General features: G+C 41.0%; 1 protein-coding gene across 5 annotated transcripts in view; it reads right to left on the minus strand.

The window, feature by feature from the left end:
* Positions 1-251: 251 nt before the first annotated feature.
* The window catches only part of mical3a (microtubule associated monooxygenase, calponin and LIM domain containing 3a), a 93,172-nt gene continuing 71,773 nt past the window's right edge, over positions 252-21,650 (minus strand). For 2 of the 5 annotated variants that reach the window (XM_034084841.1, XM_034084844.1), the window contains 12 exons: positions 20,738-20,812; positions 20,466-20,579; positions 20,292-20,371; positions 17,751-19,770; positions 17,333-17,427; positions 15,599-15,649; positions 14,386-14,493; positions 12,467-12,560; positions 10,652-10,702; positions 4,515-4,614; positions 3,287-3,360; positions 252-2,290 (listed from right to left, as the gene is read on the minus strand). In XM_034084841.1, the coding sequence (XP_033940732.1) occupies positions 2,106-2,290; positions 3,287-3,360; positions 4,515-4,614; positions 10,652-10,702; positions 12,467-12,560; positions 14,386-14,493; positions 15,599-15,649; positions 17,333-17,427; positions 17,751-19,770; positions 20,292-20,371; positions 20,466-20,579; positions 20,738-20,812 (3,047 nt within the window). In that variant the 3' untranslated portion in view covers positions 252-2,105. Of the gene's footprint in view, positions 2,291-3,286; positions 3,361-4,514; positions 4,615-6,974; positions 7,041-10,651; positions 10,703-11,601; positions 11,653-12,466; positions 12,561-14,385; positions 14,494-15,598; positions 15,650-16,727; positions 16,905-17,332; positions 17,428-17,750; positions 19,771-20,291; positions 20,372-20,465; positions 20,580-20,737; positions 20,813-21,650 lie in introns of all 5 variants that reach the window. The other 3 variants (XM_034084840.1, XM_034084839.1, XM_034084842.1) reach the window with 3 other exon arrangements.

Consider the following 21,650-nt stretch of genomic DNA (forward strand, 5'->3'; position numbering starts at 1 on the left):
ATCATGGATTGTACATTTTAAAATAGGGGCAGTTTCCTAAGACAAAATAAGCACTGGTGCCCCTTTTTGCACATGGCTTTAAAATGTGCTTAAAAGTTCAAATTGGAATCAATAATTGTCCGAAATATTTGTACGATTGCATAACTTCCACTTTCTCATTCTTGATGGATAAGACTTCATGTATGTGGGGATGTCTTCTAAAATCAATGATCATGTCTTTGGTTTGTAAAGTGAGACTTAATGCACAGACATTTAAAAGAACAACTGCATTGTTTTATTGCCGTTTCAGCATACATCCAACACCTCTATGCATTTTAGCTACATGAAGCATTTACATTACAAGTCATGTGTCAACAGAACAGTTTAAAAATTAGGATTCATTTTTTCTTTACATATAATACAGTTTGCACACTTGTTAATAAATATCAATACAATCATGTCAAACTTATCACACACCATCTAAAACAACAACCCTTAAAATGATCTCACTTTGCTTTTTATTCACAGCTCATACCAAGTCATAAATATAGCCTCTAGCGTTTCTGTGACCATCTGGATTGTTTAGTTGTCAAGAAGGCTATTAGATTTGACTGCCCACTAGATATAACGGACCATGACGGTTCTGTTTAATGCAAGTTGCTCATAAAGCACTTTGCACTTCTTCATCCCCCCCTGTTTAAAATCAGTTAGTATGTTTGGGGACCTGCTGTATGAAATTATTTGAGAAATAAAAAGTCTTGAGTTCCAGTGGGATACACATATGTGACTACCTCAAAAACGTTGACTCAGAAAAATAAAATATAACTTAAGTGAGGAGAATAAAAATGAAAAAGGCATCTTGTTCAAGAGTAAAGTAACACTGCTGTTTACTGATGTGAGTGGTGTGGAAGTCCTCGTGGTGTACACTTCAGATATTGCAGCATATCCACCAACAGAGACAGTCCTGTGGCACAAAATGAGTATTGTAAGCTACGCGGATCTCCCATTAAGAACTGTGAAACCGGCTTCATTTATGATAACACACAAGGTCGGAAACACATCTGAAATTGAAGAGACAGATCCTTCAAAGATGGATTATTTCAACAGTTGTTTTACCTCACTGTTGTTTACCAAAGCGAGAAAACATATTTGTAAACCGTGAGCGTGATATGCAGTCAGTGGCATGTCAAGGAGAGGCCCATCATTGTAGACTCTTGTGAAATGCTTAAGTGTTTATATATAATTCTGTTTTTCTAGCTTAACAAATAGTTCTTCTCTGTGCCTGCAGCCTTCATTCCTGACATGCAATGGCTTATGGAGCGTCTGAGCCATGCACAAATGCTCGATAATGAGATTCTGGGCACTCTCCTGTGAATGCGAAAACAAAAAGGTTTATGTGTTAAAAGCAAACAAAGATAATAAATACATAAAACCCATGGCCATATTTAATGGATTGTTAGTGTTGATTCATGAGAACACTGTGAGGGGGGGGGGTGTCTTTATGGTTCATGAGGAGTCCGTTTGTCACTGGATAGAAAGGCAGCTTCAGCAGAGGATGTCCGTCCTACAGTCTGACTGAAAAGAAGATTGACCCCGGTGACTTCCCTCCAGCACTTACTGTAAACACTCATTGTAGCAGTCCTTTTTCAGAAAAAAAGAAAGCACCCTTATCTGCCGAATATGTGACTTGTTCTACACAACTATACATAAAACAATTCTTTACAATTCCTCTACATCAGCAGGACCAAACTGCATTCTTCCCTTTAGATAATCGAGAATGAAACAAGTCTTTCAAACATTCTTCCAAAGGCCTCCCTTTTTTTTTGAGAGGATCCACTTGAAGGCTGGGATAATAAAGCTGTGAATGTACTCCCCTCAGAGAGAGAGAGAGCAAGCAAAACTGCAAAGTGATTAACTTGGGACTGCCTTTGGGCTTAGGATATGTAAACGTCGCGGACCGCTTCAATGTCAGAGGCAGCCGAAGTGTTTTAGCGTGTGTCGGGGGAGTCTTTACACATTCACTGCTGCAGGTGTTCAGCAGAGTATCCTGATCAGAGATGACCATGAGAGGCAGAGACCGCCTCAGACATTTACCCGGGACTTGATGAGCAATTATTTCTCTCCTCTTAAGCCCAGTTGAGATTGAAGCCTTTGGAGAGCATAACAGACTCCAGGTCCTTGTCCTCCTCCTTCTCCCGCAGCCTCTGCTCATCGAGGAGCGCCACCAGGGCGTCACGCTGCTCCACCACCTCCAGCATCTCATTTAGGATCTGCTTCTCTTGATTCAGCTCCTTCTCCGTCTTCAGGTGGTCTGCGAGAGAGTCAAAGGAAAATAGTTAAAGAGTGGGAGAATATTATGCAGATTTGAAAAACAGCTTAGTTAAATACTCTATTCTGATTGGTCAGTTGCGTCCTGCTTCAGCAAGTTATTTCTGTATAGCAGGCAGCTGCTATGGAAGCGCTGATCATTAGTCTGCTTTCAGTCATCCAAGAAGAAAGAAATATGGTACATTTTTTGCGTTTATTCCAGAAAACACTATGGAATATTTGTTTTTGTTTCTATTTGTATATACAGTTTGTGGAGAGCACAACACTTCATGATTCATGAGCTGAACATCACAAGGGGGGGGAATAGAAAACAACAAGAATCCAACACAAAAAAGGTCAGGAGAGGTGGACGACAGAGACATGAACAGTAGATGAGTGACAGGAAGTAAACACAAATGGTTGTGTTTATAGAAAACGTGAACAGACTTGAACAGTTACAATGAAGACAACCTTAATCATTGCTGCCGTCATTTTAAGTTACTTTGCTATCATTGCAATTACAGCTACTGCTATGCAGCGGAACAGACCATCTTTTTTAGCGGAAGCAATACAATAACATTAAAGAAAATCAAGAAAATATACTTTAAATCAATATTTTGTGTAAGTTATTGATTTGAGGGACAATCTGTAGCAAGCTGGTCATTATCGCAAGAATGAACCACAATGTGATTTATCTTAAATATAAAACACAATAACAATCATGTTTGCTGCACATTAAGCCTTCGCTAAACATTTATGATACGATAATAAGGATAATACTTTAATTGTCAGAGCAAGTCTGAAATTTGACTTGCATCACAGCAGTTCCATGTAACATCAACATGGACAGACATCAAGAAACAATACATGAACAAAAAACATTTAACAAAACAGCACACTCACAGAGAAACATGCTCAAAGACCCTTTATAGTGCATTTGATCTGGGATGTAGCTCTGTCTTTGAGTGACAGGGCTGATTTTTCATTTTCTTTCTGTTACCTTCCACAGCCATGCGCTCCCTGAGCTCCTGCTGCAGTCGGCTCTGTCGGTCCTCCAGCTCCAGCTCTCTGGCGCTTTGGGTACAGAAAGGAAAAAAAGATGGACGAGTTAAGTTTCACGGGTGAATGATTGCTTTCATCAGTTATGGTGTTTGGCTGCATCTTCAGTTATCCAAGTATATTTAATAAATAGCTGTTCTAAAGAAGATGAACAGTTAATCTAAAAGCTTTCAGTAGCCATCATAAGATAACGCTGGACAACTTAATGACTTGTCAGAGTGTAGTAAAGTTGTTTCTCTTAATGGATTGCAAATGTGATCATATATCATATCATTATGTTGAAAGATGATGATGAGTTCGTACTGGCTGACAATCTTTTTAAACTCATGATGTACGGAGGTAATAAGTCAGTTTTTCATCTTTTGTGTACTCGGTTTAGTTTTTTTTGCCTTGCTTTAAAGTGATGGAATACTATTAAAAACTATTTTTTACAGGTTGCATTACATATTTAGGGATGACAATATCATTCTTTGTTTGGTTCAGAATGGAACGTCTCAACGGGGGGCATGAACTTTGTTGATTTTAGCCTTTGTAGACCAATTACATGCGCAAAAAAACTATATAAAAACACACTACAGGAAAGGGAAACCCCAAAGAGTATAATGGGGCCCCTTTTCTTTTGTAAATGTCCCCGTTCCTGAGGGATGAATAACGCTACTCTGATTCTGATTAATCTTATGTCATAGAGTGACTAAAGTTGTCTGGTCTTGCTTATGTAAAGCTGCCCTTTAGTCAAAACATAATATCATTATTATATTGTCCGTTGGGAATATATACATGCATTCAGTGAGGATTTTACAACATTACTCATGTAAAAGATCTTAGCCTATTTAACCTACCCTTTTTATATACATTTTTAGCATTCGCCACTAAGGATTCGGCCTACAATTGTTTATTGAGTTTAAACTTGCTTTTGTTTGTCACTATTTCAAAACTAATAACTTTTACAGTTTTTTGAATATGTGTATTTGGGTTGTATAAGTTGAACAACCAAACGTGTGTATGTCATTTTTATATTCTCATAAAACACCACATTTCCAACTGGATGCCTCCTTCCTACAAGAGTTGGCATAGCAACCAATGACCCACAGCCTTGAATATAAAAGCCCTTCTCACAAATCACTTCATCAGTTAGCTTATCCGTCTCAACAGTCACGTAAAGTACTTACAATATCATAAGTTCTGACTCATAGCGGACCAGGGCGTTTTTCTCCTGCACCAGCTTGAACCACTCCTGCATTAGCTTGGGGTCGTCCTTCTTGCCCATGCCTGGAGAGGAAGGAGGAAGAACAGAGAGGGAGTGAGACGCCAGATGGCAGGGATGAAGATGATGTCACACAGACGAGGACTGACACAGGCAATGTGGTGACAGCCAAGCCAGGATGACCTCGCTGGGCGATAGTGAGGTGATGGGATGGACTCGGCTGTGCCATACTTAATGATGGTGCACAGAAGATGGCGTGGAGCTACAGGTTTCAACTTTGGTTAAAACACACACACACACACAACCCACACGCACACACAAAGAGACGATGCCTGTACAGTATACATAGTTGAGCGTTTGTGTTACCCAGTTTGGACGTAGCTGCTATTGGGGAGCAACTACCTCCTTGTATAACCTTTTCCTTTTGGTTGGTAAAAGAAGAAACACACCAATCATTAGAAATAGGGAGAATTAAACCTGAGGACTCGAGGAAAATTCTTCACCCTCCCCTTGCCCGCATATTGACCCATCATCAGAGATCCTTTAACATCCCATTCACGCCGAGCGGTTTGAGGGTGGAATAAAAAAAAGCAGCATGAATTATTCCGCTGTCTCTACATATTCAATTATAAGGTTAAATGTTCATGGGATGACTTATCATTGAGACCAGTAGGGAAGTGAAGACTACTCTATTAAGTCTGGTCCAGGGAAAAGCATATTCAGCACTATTGGCACCGTGCATTGCAGTTTTCTGTAATTGCCACGATCAGTCAGAGACCGCACACTGCAGTCCAACTGTTGGGATGTGGCATGCTTAGAAAAGTCTGTTGCCGGGGGCGATGCCTTTTCATTTATCTGACTGAAGCATGTGGAGCCAAGCGGTATCAATGAAACACCAGAAGGCAAACGCTAGATGCAGCGTGACATACGGGAAGAGGAGGCTCTTGCAAAACAAAAAGGGAAAACAGTGTACACACATAGATCGCGTGGTGGTTGTCTTGGGGGCTGGATCTGGCTAATTAACAGACAAGGGACAGAGAGAGAGGAAAAGCTGGAGGAGAGCTGCTCACACGAGAGGAATACAACATGTGGCGAGACAAAAAGCAACGCTTGGTTTCCAAAATCGATCCTAGAAATGTTCTTTGTATCTTAAACTATTTCGACTTGTTCCACCGTCGCCACCCTTCAGCCCAAGGCCCAGAACACAAAGGAGAGTAGAGCGGTACAAGGCAGCAACAGCAACAATGGAACAAAACATCAGATCGCACAAAAAACACAAAACGAGGTTTCTTTAGACGCTCAGGCAACATTTCCACTGAAAGGTGTTACGATCGGGAACAAAGCAGATGATTCATTTTTAAGGACTTGTTTTGTGTAAGACCTGAATATTCATAACAAATCATCACACCATGCAGTTTTCTCCCTCCTTGAATCGCAAACTTGCCCGCGAGCTGACTACGTCTCAGGTGTTCGCCACGCAAGTTTTGATTACATGACACTTTTAACTTTTGTTCAAGGGATAAAAAGTACAAAAAAAGATACTGCAAAAAAGGACGAGGGAGCTTTATGCTTCATTTGAGCCAAACAGAAAACCGGACACATGCTGTTGTTTAGAGACACACTGCAGCAGAGTAGTTTCCCCTTGGAGTGAATGCAGCCTTGTAGGCATGATAAGGCAAATCTTTTCTGCACACTCATTTTATGAGGCACGATGGTTGTGTGGTTATATTAAATGATTTATTACGTAATTTACAATCCATTATTATGATTTATATTGCCCACACTAGAGGGATTGTCATATAACATAAACGAAAAGTACCCAAATCAAAGCCTAGAACCCCCTTAAACTCGTAGTTTTCTCAATACTTTTGGACAATGTTACATCAGACATTAACATTTCCAATTATATGTACAGCTTTTATCCTTGAGCTATGGAGACTAATAATGTATTGGTAACTTACTAGCACTTTTTGTTGGGTTGCAGGTGACCTAAACCCTTAAAAACATGATTCAGTCCTGCTATTTATGTGTGTACTGCATCATGACCTACTGACTATCCATTGTTGGAAAGATAAAGTGAACCTTGATTTCTTGGAAGATGAAATCTACATAAAATAACTGTCATGATAGCGATGAACCCATACTATTTAACAGCACAACTTAGTGATAAAATGTATATTTGGAGCTTTTTTTTTAACATTTAAAATCAATGTACTTGTTATAAATGCTGCAATACTTAGTTTTAGAGACATTCTGGGGAAATCTACTGAGCCTGATCACACACAAACAGTGAGGAAGGGGAGGAGGAGGACCGGTTGGGAGGATGATGGGGAAGTGCCTGAGGGTTTAGCCCGGGTCTGGAGATCCCTACAGTTTCCACGGTAACCCGCCACAACCGTCAGTGGAGGCGGCGAGGTTATGTTACCTTCAGGGGACCAGCAGGGGCACAAGGAGAGGGGTCTTCGGTGTGGCATCCCCACATAGGGCTCAACTTCCACAAGACAAAAGGGGAAAGAGCATGAGGGAGGGACATAGGCAGGAGCCAGGGTGGGTGGGAGAGAAAGAGTGGTGGAAGTAATGTGGCAAGAGAGTAGAAGACAGAGAGTGGGTGGAGGGAGGAAAGAAAATGGAGGAGAAGATCAAAAGAGGGCAGGAGCACTGTGATAGTGAGAGGACAAAACACCTACAGAGAGGAGGTGAATCAGCTGTGTGGAGTGAGGGATGAAAAGAGGGGTAAAATAGGAAAACAGAAAACTTGGAGCACAGAGAGGGAAAATAATCCCCCTTTTTGATCTTTCAGGTCTTCAGATAATCTTTTCCTGTTAGGAAATGGAAAAGGCTTACGCATATGGCCAGTTTTCGTCACAGTACACAACATAATTTAATCCCATTATTAAAGCCATTACTGATCACCAGGCGGCCAATCTCCTTCACAGACTCTGATAATTGCTTCTACTTTTACCATTTTTAGCGTCTCCTTGAAAAATGACTTGAACATGTTAAGACCACCCATCTCAGTTTGTGACTTTTGAAGTGAAGCTACTATTGAAGTGCACATGAGGACTTGTTCTAATATGCTCCCACTTGACAGATTTTCTCCCAAAAGTAACATCACAGATGGAGGATGTGACCTTATAACCCCCAAACAAGAATTGTAAAATAAGTGGAAGTGAAAAAGTTTCAGGGAAAATGTGCCGAGAGGGAGGGTGACTGATAGTGACACACATAAGGGATTGAACCATTACATGACACAAATAGGAGGCTACAACAGTGTTCTTAGGCTGCTGGATGAAGGAGCTGGGAGGGAAATGCCAGATAATTGCTACAAGGCACTATCGAAGAGAAGAAATACAAATGTGTCGGGAGAACTGCAGTTTAGAAAATCTATTTTGGACACGTTGGATGCTTCATACAAATGTTTATTGCTCCCAGAATCAACATTAAACTGCTAAACTGCCTAAATAACGCAAATATAGTTTTGGAATAAATGGTTGGAACTTAACGCTCAGTAAATCCCCTGCAGAGACTTGTATTCAGTCAATGCTACAATTCCCCATCATGCCACACCAAACATGGCAAGTAAAACAAAGACGTGTCATTCTCAGTAGCACATTAAAAACACCTCAATCACACCGTTCCAGTAGTTAAGACTCGAGGTGAGACACAAAGCAATTGTTTTTAGTAATCACTCTGAATGCATAACCAACAACTTAGATTTCAGCGGATGAATCGCCACGCCCCCCCCCCCAGTAAGAATTGCAACGTCTTTAACACATATTCATCTTTGCGTCCAGACTCCACGCGATCTCCTGTCTGATGAGTGACAACAACCAAGAGGACAACACCGACAGAGAAGCACACAGGCCTTGCTCAAATATGTGGGAAATGCAAAGAAAAAAAGAAGATGCATTTGAGTCATATTCAAACAAGGCCACAATCTACAAGATAACAGATACCACGAGTAGTCTTGTCCAGACACGGTGGACACGGTTACTGTTAGCCAATCACGGTTCAGACTGACTGTAGCATCTAGGGGTTACAGCAAACACTCGGGAGGTTATGCAACTGAGCGGGTATGAGAAGGTCAGAGAGTTCAGCAGCAAGGGGGGGGAGGGGAGAGTTAAGAATCTTGCCAGCAGTTTATGATGAGAGAGTCGAGGGAAGGTTAGAAGATAGGGTGTGTGTGTGTGTGTGTAGGAGGGGGGGGGGGGGTCATGTGATTTTTCTTTAACTTTGGTTGTGCACTGTGGCTTTTAGGAATAGGGACAAAAATAGAAGTCAGCATTTCTAGGGGACTATTTTCTGAGTATGTGTGATTGGTTTCAAATAAATTACTGTCTATATGTATACCTGCTCTACAGTGTATTAAATTGCTATACTGATGTTTATAATGTTTATACCACTATATACAGTTCATAAGGTAAATACTTCAAATTGTTTTATATCTGTCAGATGTTAATATTTATATTAAAACCAGACATCACTCTGCACTTAACTGCTTATTTAGCATTTCTGGTTGGATGCTAACTGCATTTTTATTGTCTTGTTACTTGTATTCCGTGCAATGACAAAAAAGTTTAATCTAATCTAATCTCATTATTAGATTAGTGTTCACCTTGTGCAACAGTGTGGCTCTTGACTTAGTTTTTTTAATACCTTTTGGACAATGATGGAGCTCTATAGCCCTGAGGAATAAAAGGCTTTAATGGACTTCAGGGGTGTCAAACTCAATTTCATTGCGGGCCACATTCGCATTATGGTTGCACTCAAAGGGCCGGTTGTAACTTTAAGACTATATAAAAATACATATATAAATATTTAACATATATAAAATAATGCATTATATTACATTATAGGCTCTGCATTGGATTATTATCGGATAGGGTAATACCTTCATAATTAACTACGTCTGAAAGCAGAAGTCTAGGGCAAATAATTGCAAGTCTCTTCAGTGAGAATGTCACAAAATGATTTAAAAAGAAAAGCCACATTCTGGAAGAAATGTCAAAATTAAAAAAAGTGAGATTTTGAAAAAAGAAAAGTCAAATTCTGAGAAAAAAAGTCAAATTTGAGATGCATTGTGGGACATGTAGTTTATGGGCAACGTGCCTCTGTAAAGTAGCATGTAACCGTATAATAAAATCATATTTTTTTCAAGCTCTTGTGGGGCCACATAAAATGAAGTCGCGGGCCGGATTTGGCCCCGGGGCCTTGAGTTTGACACCCCTGGCTTAGACAGTACTTGCTATTAGGATCAATATTAGGGATGTTACAATACAAATGTACTCTCCCAGTTAGATACAATTCAGGGTTCTGGGTAAGGGATATGCTTTTATCATGAGTTACTATAATTTCTCTAAATACGTTTTTTCTTAATCCACTAAACATTTCCTATTAATATTGATGGTCTTTTTATGTGATTTGGTGATTTGCTCTGGGATTTATTATCAGCAGCTTGTAACTTCCAAGCATCATGATGCTACTTTTAATATAATAGTTTTGGTTAACAAATTATGTTTAATGAATATGCAAAGGAAGGCAATATTTAAAGGGCATGTTCTGCATGCAGAATAAAATCCACCGCATATATTTATTTGTATTTAATTGTCTCTGCTGGAGTGGACCTCAGGTTTGATAAATGCTTATATACATTGCTATTTAAATGTCTCCCTCTGCAATATGTCACAGTGTTTCTCTCCACTGCAGTTTTGTATTGTAAGGTCTGCGTGCCGAGGAGTGACAAATACAAGTGACTTATTCATTTACTCATTCATCATTCATGAGTTTACGGAGATCAAAGATGATCTTATGAGGACTGCATGACGCCAAGTGTGTGATCTCTGTTTGATGTCAAGAGTGTCTGAACTAGAGACCCAGTGAGGGGGGAGGAGGGGGGACAGAGTGGGGAGGGAGGAAGGGGGGTTATAGGAGCAGAAAGTATTGCGATAAGGTGGAAAGCACACCAGCCAATCAGTCGGGAAGGCAGCCAATCAAGGGAGATATAAGGGGTACAAAGCTCAGGTACAGGTAGTAAAACAGGGGGGGGGGACAGATAGGGTTAGCCATTAGGTTAGTTTAAAGCGACAGATTTGAAATACATACCGCCCAGATGCAAGTCCAGGATTTCACTGTAATTAGAATCTCCCCAATAGTCTACAATGACAGGGATATATTAGAGATAGCAGTTATTTAAAAAAGGCCCCAAACTGGGCACACAAACAATTCTCCAAAGACATGCTTTTTCTTGCACGCACACACTTACACACTGCAGCCACACTCAGAACAAAGAGAGTCCATCCGTACTCAACACAGTGCAGTCAGGTTGGGCAACACTACAATGGCATTTCCCAGAATAATAAGAGGATGCAACATAGATTTGCTGTCTGTTGGCTCAGTCTGCTGGATATCACACAAAGCCTCTCGTAATGTATCGCGTGGCCTTGTTCTCGCTGTGCATGTTTAATTGGACACATTTTTCTCAAACAGCAAATAAAGCTTTAATTTGACAAGTTATGTTCCAACCCGTGTGGACCAGATTTATTACTTAATCATTTTGGACAGAAAGCACAGCTGATAATTAATTGAGATCTTTGAGTACAGCAGACAGTCACAACCAACTCTGGATTGCTGTTACTCATAACTATAACAAATATATAATAGATCTTTACAAACATCTGTATCAAGATACTCAGCCACATACGCAGAACATATTTTAATGAAGACGTCCTGCAAACCGATTTAAATGTGATTTCTTTGATTCTGATTGCGTGACCTGAGTCTTGATCAGAGTACAGAGTCTCTCCTCATTGAGAGGCAAGTGACGGAGACACAAACACATCCAGAATGAGCAAACACACAAATCTATGTCGGGACACACATTCTCCTGGTCGCATGCAGCTCGGACTGGTGATGGCGGACATGTTTATGAACGGACAACGATCGACATGTTCAGAGATGGAGAAATGTTGCAGTGTGTCACCACAGATGATGGAGCCTACATAACAGTGTCACATGTCAAAAGAATTAAAAATAAACTAGAGTAAATCTAATACCTGATCTTCTTTTGTGCTGTTTGGGTAATGTATAAGTACCTTTATACAATCCTTTAAGAGAGTAGAGTAGTAAACAAGTTAAAACATACTCAGACATTTGGCTGGAGACACAGCTGATGGGAAAAGTAAATAGATTATAGCTTGGTGGCCGAATTTAAAAGAGATGTTTAATGCAGCCATTTGCATGAAAGGAGCTTCTGTCACCATTATATCATTAAGTAAATTAGTGTTGGGTTCTCTGTCAGCTCTATAAAGAACGACTTCTGTGCCTTACTCGCATACAAAACTCACATCACATAAATAATGTGTTATTGCTGCTGTGCACTACTCATGCTTCACATTCTTATAAAGGAGTAGCAAATAGCAAACTGTGTTGCCCGCAAACACATAATGCATCTTAGAAATATATCCTCTGGGATAGTCTCTTGCCAACAACCATTTTTGGATTATTACTTTGGAGAAACTAATAATTCTTTCTGGCACAAATCTAGCAGGACTATGCTTCAGTCCGACTGCCTTGTAAATGGTGAGTGTGATTTCAACAGTCTTAATGACTGCAGAGGGACAGCTTTTCTGTTGTGAGGCCGTTTCTCGGTCTTAATCATGGATATTATTAGTTTTCCCTTCAGAGCTGTAGAACCTACTGAACTCATATAAATATAAAACATGGCCTTGCAGAGCCAGCACTGCCACATAAATAAGATTAAATCGTCATACATGCAGTACATCAATATTTAAAAGTTTAATATTAACAGGGTTCAATGTTTTATGGTGCTACACCCTGCAGTTCACTGAATGTTGGCAGCAAGTCTAGGTGGGATTGCCAGAAGAAAAAAGTTGGAAGATATGAGAGACAAATCGTTACCTGCTTCTCCTCTCAAAGCTTTCTCCACAGCTACGCCCCTCTCCTCCAGCTGCCTCTGCTTCTCCTCCACCTGCTCCAACTGTCTCTGGATGATCTAAATGGCAAAGAGAGTAAGGGAGTCAGCACAGCGCATTACTGACAGCTTGAGTTATCTCTCACGGTGCACAAAATAACAACATCTATCACTAATTACAGCTGATTTGTGCCTCACGTTTACCCCTAATGCAATAGTTTACCCTTGTTAGAAAACAAATTTCTCAAGGCACAGCGTGAGCACTGCTAATGAGAACTCTATTGATGTCTACAAGTCTGGAAGCGTGTTCCAAAAAGGCGAATATTGAGTAATACATTTCACCAAAAACTATTAATATGTTATAGTTCTCCCTCTTTGGCCCACACACCACTTCCTCACGTCCTATTAGCAGGACTGATAGAGGGGAAACAGCTTGGGGAAGCCAAAGTTTCCGGCCTTTTAACACCAGCATTTGAATTAAAATCACTTCTTGGTGCGGAGTACCCAATCTTAATCCCTGGATCAGCGGCAAGTCTTAAAAATGGGGATAGAACCTGTCAATGAATATCTTAATTCAGCTCTGCCAAGGAGATTACGTTTTCAGCTCTGCTTTTCTCTCGGTAAACAGGATTACGGGAAAAATACTGCCCAATTTTTGTTACACTTGATGAAAGGGAGTAGCATAGAAATTCAAATCTGTAGCCGATCCGAACTACGCATTGGACACATAAATGATGTTTCACCTTATGAAAGATACTTTAGTTAGGCTTAGGTATTGCAGTCATTCTCATTCATTATGGCAGCAGGTACTATTAGCTATAATCTGCAAGAACTACGGAGTGGTCAATAGAGCATTTCTGTGAGTGGCCCATGTAACACCAATTCGTTTTTCAAATAGTTGTGGGTTCTGCATGTCTTTAAAGGGGGCCTGTTATACTTTTGGGGGTTTCCCCTGTCCTATAGTGTTTTTTGTGCTAGTAAATGGTCTGCAAAGACTAAATACCAATGTTCATGCCACTCTCTGTATGTATAAATAATGTATAAAATGTATAAAAAGAGCAGAAACAGCAAAAAGGATTTCTCCCTCAGACTCTAACTGTCTGTCAGTGCTGAACTTTGTCACTAGCATTCAGCAAGAGAAATCTAAAAAGGAAGTGTGGTTTAGGTTCTACAAACAGCCACTAAAAGAAAGACAAATGTAGGCCACCTAACCACAGCTCCGGGAGTAGACTTTAGCTGTGGCTTATTGCTGAGTCAGTGGACTGGAAGTGTGACTGCAGAGTTACAACATCAATCAGTGGGAAGGACAGATTTGGATTCAGAGTCAGAGTGACCATATGGTTTATAAAGAACAACACTGAGTTATAGTGACAGCACTACTCATGTAGCCTTATCAGATCTGTCATTAACCCTACAGACATACACATAGCAAGATTTTTTTTTTTTAATTGTTTGACATGCATGACATGAAAAATGGTTTGATCTTACGGTTTTTGAAAGCGCTATTCAGCATACAAACGTCATAAGTACACCATCACAAAATAATTACCTACTTTCAAAATGACAGAAAAAGGTGTGACGCTGAGAGCCCACAGCAGTACAATATAAGCTTTAAGCTATAGGCTAAATTAGCATGCTAACAACCTAAATGAATAATGCTGACATGGAGGTAGAATGTTTACCGTTTTAGTATAGTGAACTAATCTGCTAGCTACAATAGTACAATAAGTAGATGCTGATGGATATGACAAGCATTTTATCATAAAACAATAGTACTGGACAAACTGAAATGTAGTTATAAGGATTCTTGATGAAAAGTCAGGGAGGTCACCAAACATGTCATCCTGAGGAGGGCAGGAATGACAGAGGTCCATCTTACAGTGGGGATGGAGCAAAGGTCAGTTACCTGAGCTCTGTGCAGCCTCTTCAGTTCTTCCTGCTTGGCTTGCCGTCGTGCAGCTTTCTGGACCTTTCGGGTCAGCTTGGCATTCAGCTCTTCCTCTGTGTAGGTTTTCTGGTATAACAACAAAGACAGGGGTCAGATACGTCTCACTCACATGCTGCTAATGTGTGGAGTTGACTCCATGGCCCTTCAGCAAAACTGAACGGAAGAGGAGGGGGGAAGTTCAGTTTAGATCTTGCAGAAGGTGAGGGACAACTTTGACTGACACAATGTAATCTACCTGGGATATTTACCTCCACTGCACAGTATCTACAGAGTACACACCTTATTAAGACATTTCTAAAGTCTATGGGTTGCCATTTTAAAGCATGGTTACATAATATCAGTTGGAACACAATATGGCTGATATAATCTATATAACAGTGTATTCTAGGCAAACAAATAAATACATAAAATGTTGAGCCATGAGAAGTGGATAATATTTGTTTTAAAATAGAATGTTTGAGAAACGTAAAGAAAATAACCTGGATTTTTTTTTTACGATTTTTAATGTATCATGATAAGAATTTTAAGAAAATGTGTATGTTATTTTCCTTGAAAATGTACCAATTTAAGCTCAGGGAATATATATATTTTTTTTTTGGAAGACGGTTTGAGTATTTTGAGTTCATTACGTTGGCTGTGTAGTTTTTTCTCTCTTATATTGGCCCATAAAAACCCCTATTTATCATCTTCACTTCAGCTCTCAAAAGTACAATCTAATATAGAATTTCCCATAACAATAGGCAATACAGTAGAGTAAGGGGCATTTCCCCTAGTGTCTGACTTGTAAGGACATAAAAAGCTGGCAGGAATCAGGAGAAAGAGAGAACAGCACTGAAGGAAAACGTCAAGAGTTAATCCAGTATTCAGACTGGAGTAAAACAGAGGCCACAGTGACAGATAGGCAGGTTAATGTCATACCAGTCAGAGAGGAACAGCCCCTGATATCAAGAGGTATCATTGTGACCAGAAAAGTGAGCGCCATCGGGAAAGTCATGTTTGAACAGAGTAGATATCCAGCAGGGAGTGAGTGGGCGCTGCGCTCCGACTGTCTCATGCATCCAGAGAGGACGGTTAGTTTTAGGCCGGGTGCACATGAGGTGTTATGACAGGAAACTGGCACATGCGCTGAGGGGGTGGGTGTAGTTATCAATGGGAACATATGTAATACTACCTTTGTGGCGTACGATCTCTTGAACGCCAGTGCGTGAGGGACATATAAAGACTTTGGGAAGACAAAAAAAAAAAAAAGGGAGGAAACGCACATGATACAGATGATATGATTGAATGGGTTAATGATTATGTTAAATTAACAAATAAAACAAAATAAGTAATTGAGCTGGTTAAATCAAAAACAGGCAATGTTAATACCCCACACCAACACAAAAATGGCAAGGTGCAGCGACTTTTTATACATCTGTTGTTAATCAGAAATAACAAGAACAAATCACATTGTAGGAACACAGATTTGACAGATTCTAAGACCAGGGGGATTTACCATGATAATCTCTTCAGGAAAAGAATGTATCTACTACACTCACAGATCTGGGGAACTCTAAACACCACAACAGTCACTAGGGACTAATCCACTTCCCTATTCCTATGAGCTTTTATTGAATTATGCACAGCCCGGCAGGCATGATCCAGCTTTAACCTGCTGTGACTGGAGCTGCATTCATTCCAAATTCAAATCGACATTATTGAAGAATAACCAAAATGTCAATTCTTCATATGTTGTCAAAGTGAAGAAAGCTAAATTTGATCGTGGCTGACTTTAAAACATGTGTTTCCTACGGATAATGAATTCATGCGTCTGGCCGTGAACTCGACTGTATCTATCTCTAAACCAACAGAAAACACAAACACAGACAGAGCAGCAGTGGAGACAATCACTTTGAATTTCAGCCCGACATAATAAATGCAAATGGGATCTAATAAATATAACTCCATGATACAAAAGTGGGCATTGTGTGCAGAGCTGCTGCATGGTCCTAACATGCCACCTGCATACTTAATGAATCTACCGTGCTAAAGGATTGACTACATCAGCTAATGGCTATCATCATAAGGGTGCATTAAGCATGTCATATTGTGGTGCTGAAGCTCTTGGAAATATGTGTTTTTTATGATGACAAAAATGTAAGCACTTTTTATTCTAACACTATAAAAGAAGTATAACATGAATTAGAGGTCAGTCAAAAAGTTTGATCCAAGCTTTGTGAACTATAATTCTATTTGTATTATGTTACAAAATCATGTTCAGGTGAAATTCAAAGTCATTTAACCCTCTCTCTGCGCAATACCTGATCGTCGTCTTTCTCCTTTTCCCGATCAACCTCTTTTTCCCGCTCTTTTTCTTTCTGTCTCTCTTTCAACCTCTTCCTTTCCTTTAACTCCCTCCTTCTCTCCTTGTCCAGTTTCACCTCCTTAATCGCTTCCTTTTGCATGCCTGATACTAGGTCAAAGATGTCCATGTGCAGCTGGGAGTGGGAGAAATTATTTCAAGGTTTTTAAAACAGGAAATGTATGAATTTCACATCTAGCCTGCGAAAGGCCTGTCCCCAAATGTTGTTTCCTTTCCTCAGGTCTTGAAAAACGAAACAAGCTTGTGTTGTTGTGCTTTACACCTTACTGGATGAACACCACACACGGAGGGAGCAATGTTTTATTTGGCCTAAATTCTCCACACAAATCAACTTAAATCAATAAAAGAAAATGAAGCATGATATGATATGAGGTGGAGTCACGTGATTCAAAACAAACCCGGCTCTGAGCAGCTGGCCTCCCCTGATTGTCAGCATATGTTTAGCAGACTTAAATGTCCAAGCTCAGTCTGGCTTTTAAAGGCTATAACAATCTAAATTCCTCCTGGCAAAGAAGCAACATTATTTCTTCTATTGTTACTCACATCTGCCTTTGATTTCTGCGAGGACTGCTCCAGAACATCATCACAGGAAAGGTCCGAGTCCTCAGAGAAGCTCAGGTTTCTGCGGGACTTCAAGTCTGCAACAAACAGAAAGCAGCGTCAGATTTGACATCATCACTGGAAGTGTTACAAGAAAACTACAACATTAAAAACTGCACTGGATGGCTTGTTGTTTTCAGAGCATAGTGAAAAATAAATAAGAAAATATAGGTATAGATCTTATTATTAAATAAGAGGAAAATAAAAATAAATACAATTAAAATAAAAAAAATTAAAATACATAAATCAATTAAATTAAAACAATTAAAGAAAAGGGGGAGAGGGTGAGGAAATTAAATAACCGCTTACATAAATATGGGTTTATAGGATATAGTTAATACATAACAGTAGTTTTTTTTACCTGATGATTTCCCAGTAGGTGAGACTTTCTTCTTCCCAGAGTCCTGAGTGGTGGAGCTTGAGGACGGTGTGCTGGGACACGATTTATCATCCTTCTTCTTTTTGTCCTTCTTGTACCCCGAGAACACGGCCTTCCACAGCGACTTGTGTTTGGGCGGCGTCTCATCGGTGCCGGGCAGTCTGCTGCTGTCGTTCTTGGCCTTTTTCTCCTTCTTGTTCTTGCGTGGTGAGAAGAGGGAACTTCTCTTCTTGCTCTTGCCTGAGCTCGAGCCGTCTGACGAGGCCACCGAGCTGTCCAGACTCTTGTTGCTGCTGAAGAAACGCTCCGGTAAAGTCTCGGCCTTCTTTGACTCCAGAGCTTTCACGGCTGATGTCTTCGGAGATCCTGCTGACCTTTTACCCTCTGAGGTTACGCCCAAGGTCACTTTAGGTGCCGCCCCCTTGTCTGTGTCAGATTCTTTCATCTTGTTTAGCTGCTTGGTCATGGCGTCTTTTAGTGCCTGGCTCTTCACCGACTTCTCTCTGGCCTTCATTCTCTCCTCGGCGATCTCCTTAGCCTCCGGGGAGAATTGAGTTGCCCTCTGTGACTTAAAAGCTTCATTTCCTGGGATGTTCGGTTTACCGTTTTCCATCGCTAGAGCCAGATGCAGGGGAGGTCTGTCCCGGTTTGGCTTGCTGGTGGGGGGGGTGTAGTACCTGTTCATGCTCGTTTCTGGCGTCCGCTCATCGTAGGAGTCCTCCACGTCATCTGCAAACGGAATCTCCTCCACCGTCTCCACAAACGACTTCCTCACCTCCTGCGGCCGTGGCTTCTTCTTCTTCTCCCTCATGACGACCACTGGAGCCGTTTCAGCCTGAGGCGAGATGACTTTCCTGGGTGCAGGTTTGGGCACGGACACAGGGCTCAATTGTGTCCTCGGCGCCGGAACGGGACTCTTGATTTTGGCCGGCTCTTTGGCATTCTCGGGGGGATGCTTTTCCGTCCCGTTGCACCAGGACACCTGGTGTTTCTGCAGCCTGAGCATGGCTGGAGACTGATTACTAGGCACAGGTGGTGGCGGGCTGGAGGGCGGGGTGAGCATGGTGGAGTCGGACGTGTTGAAGCTGTCACTGTTTGCTGTATGGCTCGTGGCCATGCTCCCATTCAAGCCTAGGCCAGAGCTGCTGCTCAGGTCCCTCTTATCGGAGCCATTACTCTTGGGGGAAATGGGGGTAATGACTTGGCCCTCCAGAGTGATGTTCAGCCTGCGAATGACGGCTCGGCCAGTGAAGGCGGGCTTCTGTTCCTCGGGCACATCCAGAGCCTTTACAGGGGTGGAGTCCAGTGCTGGATACATCACAACACTCTTCTCTAAGATTTTACTTGTGCGGTCCAAAGGTGTCAACCCGAGGCTCTTCCTGATCTCGGCACTCTTTTGCCAAAATTCCTCAATGATGTCTGTCTTTTTGGATGGCGTTTCCTCTGTGGAGGAGTCTTCGCACTTTGAGAGATCAGGCATGACCTTGTCTGTTTTGGTCATGGGTGTAGAAGTGACTCCGGGGATGGGCTGAGATCTGACGGGAGAGTCTGATAGGAGGGGTGACGAAGGCTCCTGGCAGGGCAAAGGCTGAGCGCAGATTGGGGAGAGGGGGTTCCCAGTTAGAGGGCAAATTGAGCACTGAGGGTAGACAGGAGATTTAGGTGTGCAAGTCTCTGGAAGGGGGGTGGGCTGAGAGCAGATTGGGGACACAACAGGTGACTTAACAGGGGATCTAATGGGGGACTCCATTGTTGGCTTGACCGGAGAGCTGATGGGTGATTTGATGAGTGAACCCAGGGGGGAGGAGGCCGGGACACCGACAGGGGAAGCAGCAGCAGTTGGGGAAGGGATAGAGGAAGGGTCCTGGACTGGAGCAGGTGAAGGGCTCAGTGGGCTCTGTGCAGTCGGAGAGTAAGATGGCGTCGTCCTTTCAGGTTCCCTTTCCTCAGGTATGAATGGATCTGGGAAAAAGCGACTGCCAGGAGACTTCAACAGACTTATCTGGAAAGGAAACAGACACGATCAGGATTTAGTCTGAACTGAAAGCAGACTAAAGGAAAGAGCCTAGACGGCACAAGAAGTGGAGCTCCAAATCAAGTTCATAAGCACTCAGAAATGGAAGGTTAAAAAACGGTTAAATTAGACCCGTGTTGTTTTGAGGTCTGTGTATATTAATAAGTAAGTATTCTTACAGTAAATGGAAATTCGAAGTTCCTTCAAAATAAAAGTAACTATCAGGTTAACGTGATAGACAATTTCACATTATTTTTAGTCAGTCAACAACGCCTGCAAAACTGAATTTGTATTTGTATTAATTTCGTGAATAATAACTTAATATTAGAGAATACATTTTCAATCATCAACTTTAGAGCACACCACTATAAGCGTTCAGTTTTGTTTACTATGAAAATATCAAGCAATATATATCAGATATCCTGGCATAGCCTAAAAACATGAAAATATTATTTATAAGCCATATGGCCCGGCCCTTTTTTAGCGTAATAATTGCAAAGTTATCTCACCTTTAATTCGAGCTCTGGAGAAGGTTTGAGCGGCGAAAGAACAACATCTTTATTTTGAGTGGGGCTGGCGCTGAAAATGTCTGAATGCACAAATAAAAAAAGAAATAGTACTTGTTTTTAATCATGTTAAAATATTACTGAGGGATCAATTCACATGAATTATTTGGGACGTACCGATACTGGAGGGCATTCTCTGACTTTCTGATCTCTGGTCGTCCTCAGGAAGCACGTCAACGCGCTCGGACTGATGCAAGCGAGCCTCAGCTTCTGCATCTGAAGGGACGTCATCTTGAATTCAAGGAGAACAATATGACATTTTAAGTTGTTTCAAAGCTTCATATTGTCATTTTTTGTATATGGTATTGTAGCAAAGCAGAGTTATTTGTAAACCCAATAAGTATTATAAGAATTGATGGATCCATATTTGTATTATTTTGACAGCTCACCCTGATCCATCTCTGTTCCCGGCTCCATATCTGGACTGTCTGCTTCTGCCTCCAGATCATCATCCTCACAGGGCTCTAGTTTGACAAAGAGTGGCAAAGTGAGCAGACTGTGTGACAACCTCTCTCTTCAGGCTACAGAGAGAAAATATTTGTCAACTTCCTAACATTAACTGAACTTTCCTCAAAGATACTCGCCTCAGGCTGAATGTTAAAGGATAAAATAAAAGAGAAAAGAGTACCAGAGTTCAAAGATGACTTAATGAAATGTGAAAGAATGTGAAGATGAAAAAAAAATAAAGTTTGAAAAAGGATGAAAAGGCTTCAAAACCAAAATCCTTTTTTACTCGGAGGAAAGCTTTAAGAGAAAGCTCTCCGGCAAGAAAATCATACATAAGGTATGTGTACAAATGAAATAAGTCAGTCGAATAACATGAACAAAGGTTAGCCACAGAGTAGCATTAGTGAATAGACACATGCAGATATCCATTAAAGGAGCAAATGGAGGCAGTTAAACCAAGCAATAAGCACAACCAAAATGTTAATGACATTGGTTAAGTGAAGGACAACAATCCATCATTTAAAACAAATCTGGTGGGAGAAAAGGGAAAAGTGTCTCACACAGTTAATTCCTGCATTTTTTTAAATAATAATACATTAACCCTCATTTCTGCCAAATGCACTCGATATGTGGGAACACAGGCAGATACTGAGGGAATATTTAAATCAAGTTGGACATTACTAAGCTTTTAACTCCAAAGTCAAGTGGTGCCTATACATCCAAATACATAGGACTCTTATTTATTCTCAGTTAAGTCTATAAAAGTTGATAAAAATACCTTAGAAGCCTCAATATCGGACTTTTTGCAAGTGAAAGTGCCGTGAATGGGTTATAACAATGGCCAATTCCCGGTGA

This window comes from Pseudochaenichthys georgianus, chromosome 6 (genome assembly GCF_902827115.2).
Source record: "Pseudochaenichthys georgianus chromosome 6, fPseGeo1.2, whole genome shotgun sequence".
NCBI lineage: Eukaryota > Metazoa > Chordata > Actinopteri > Perciformes > Channichthyidae > Pseudochaenichthys > Pseudochaenichthys georgianus.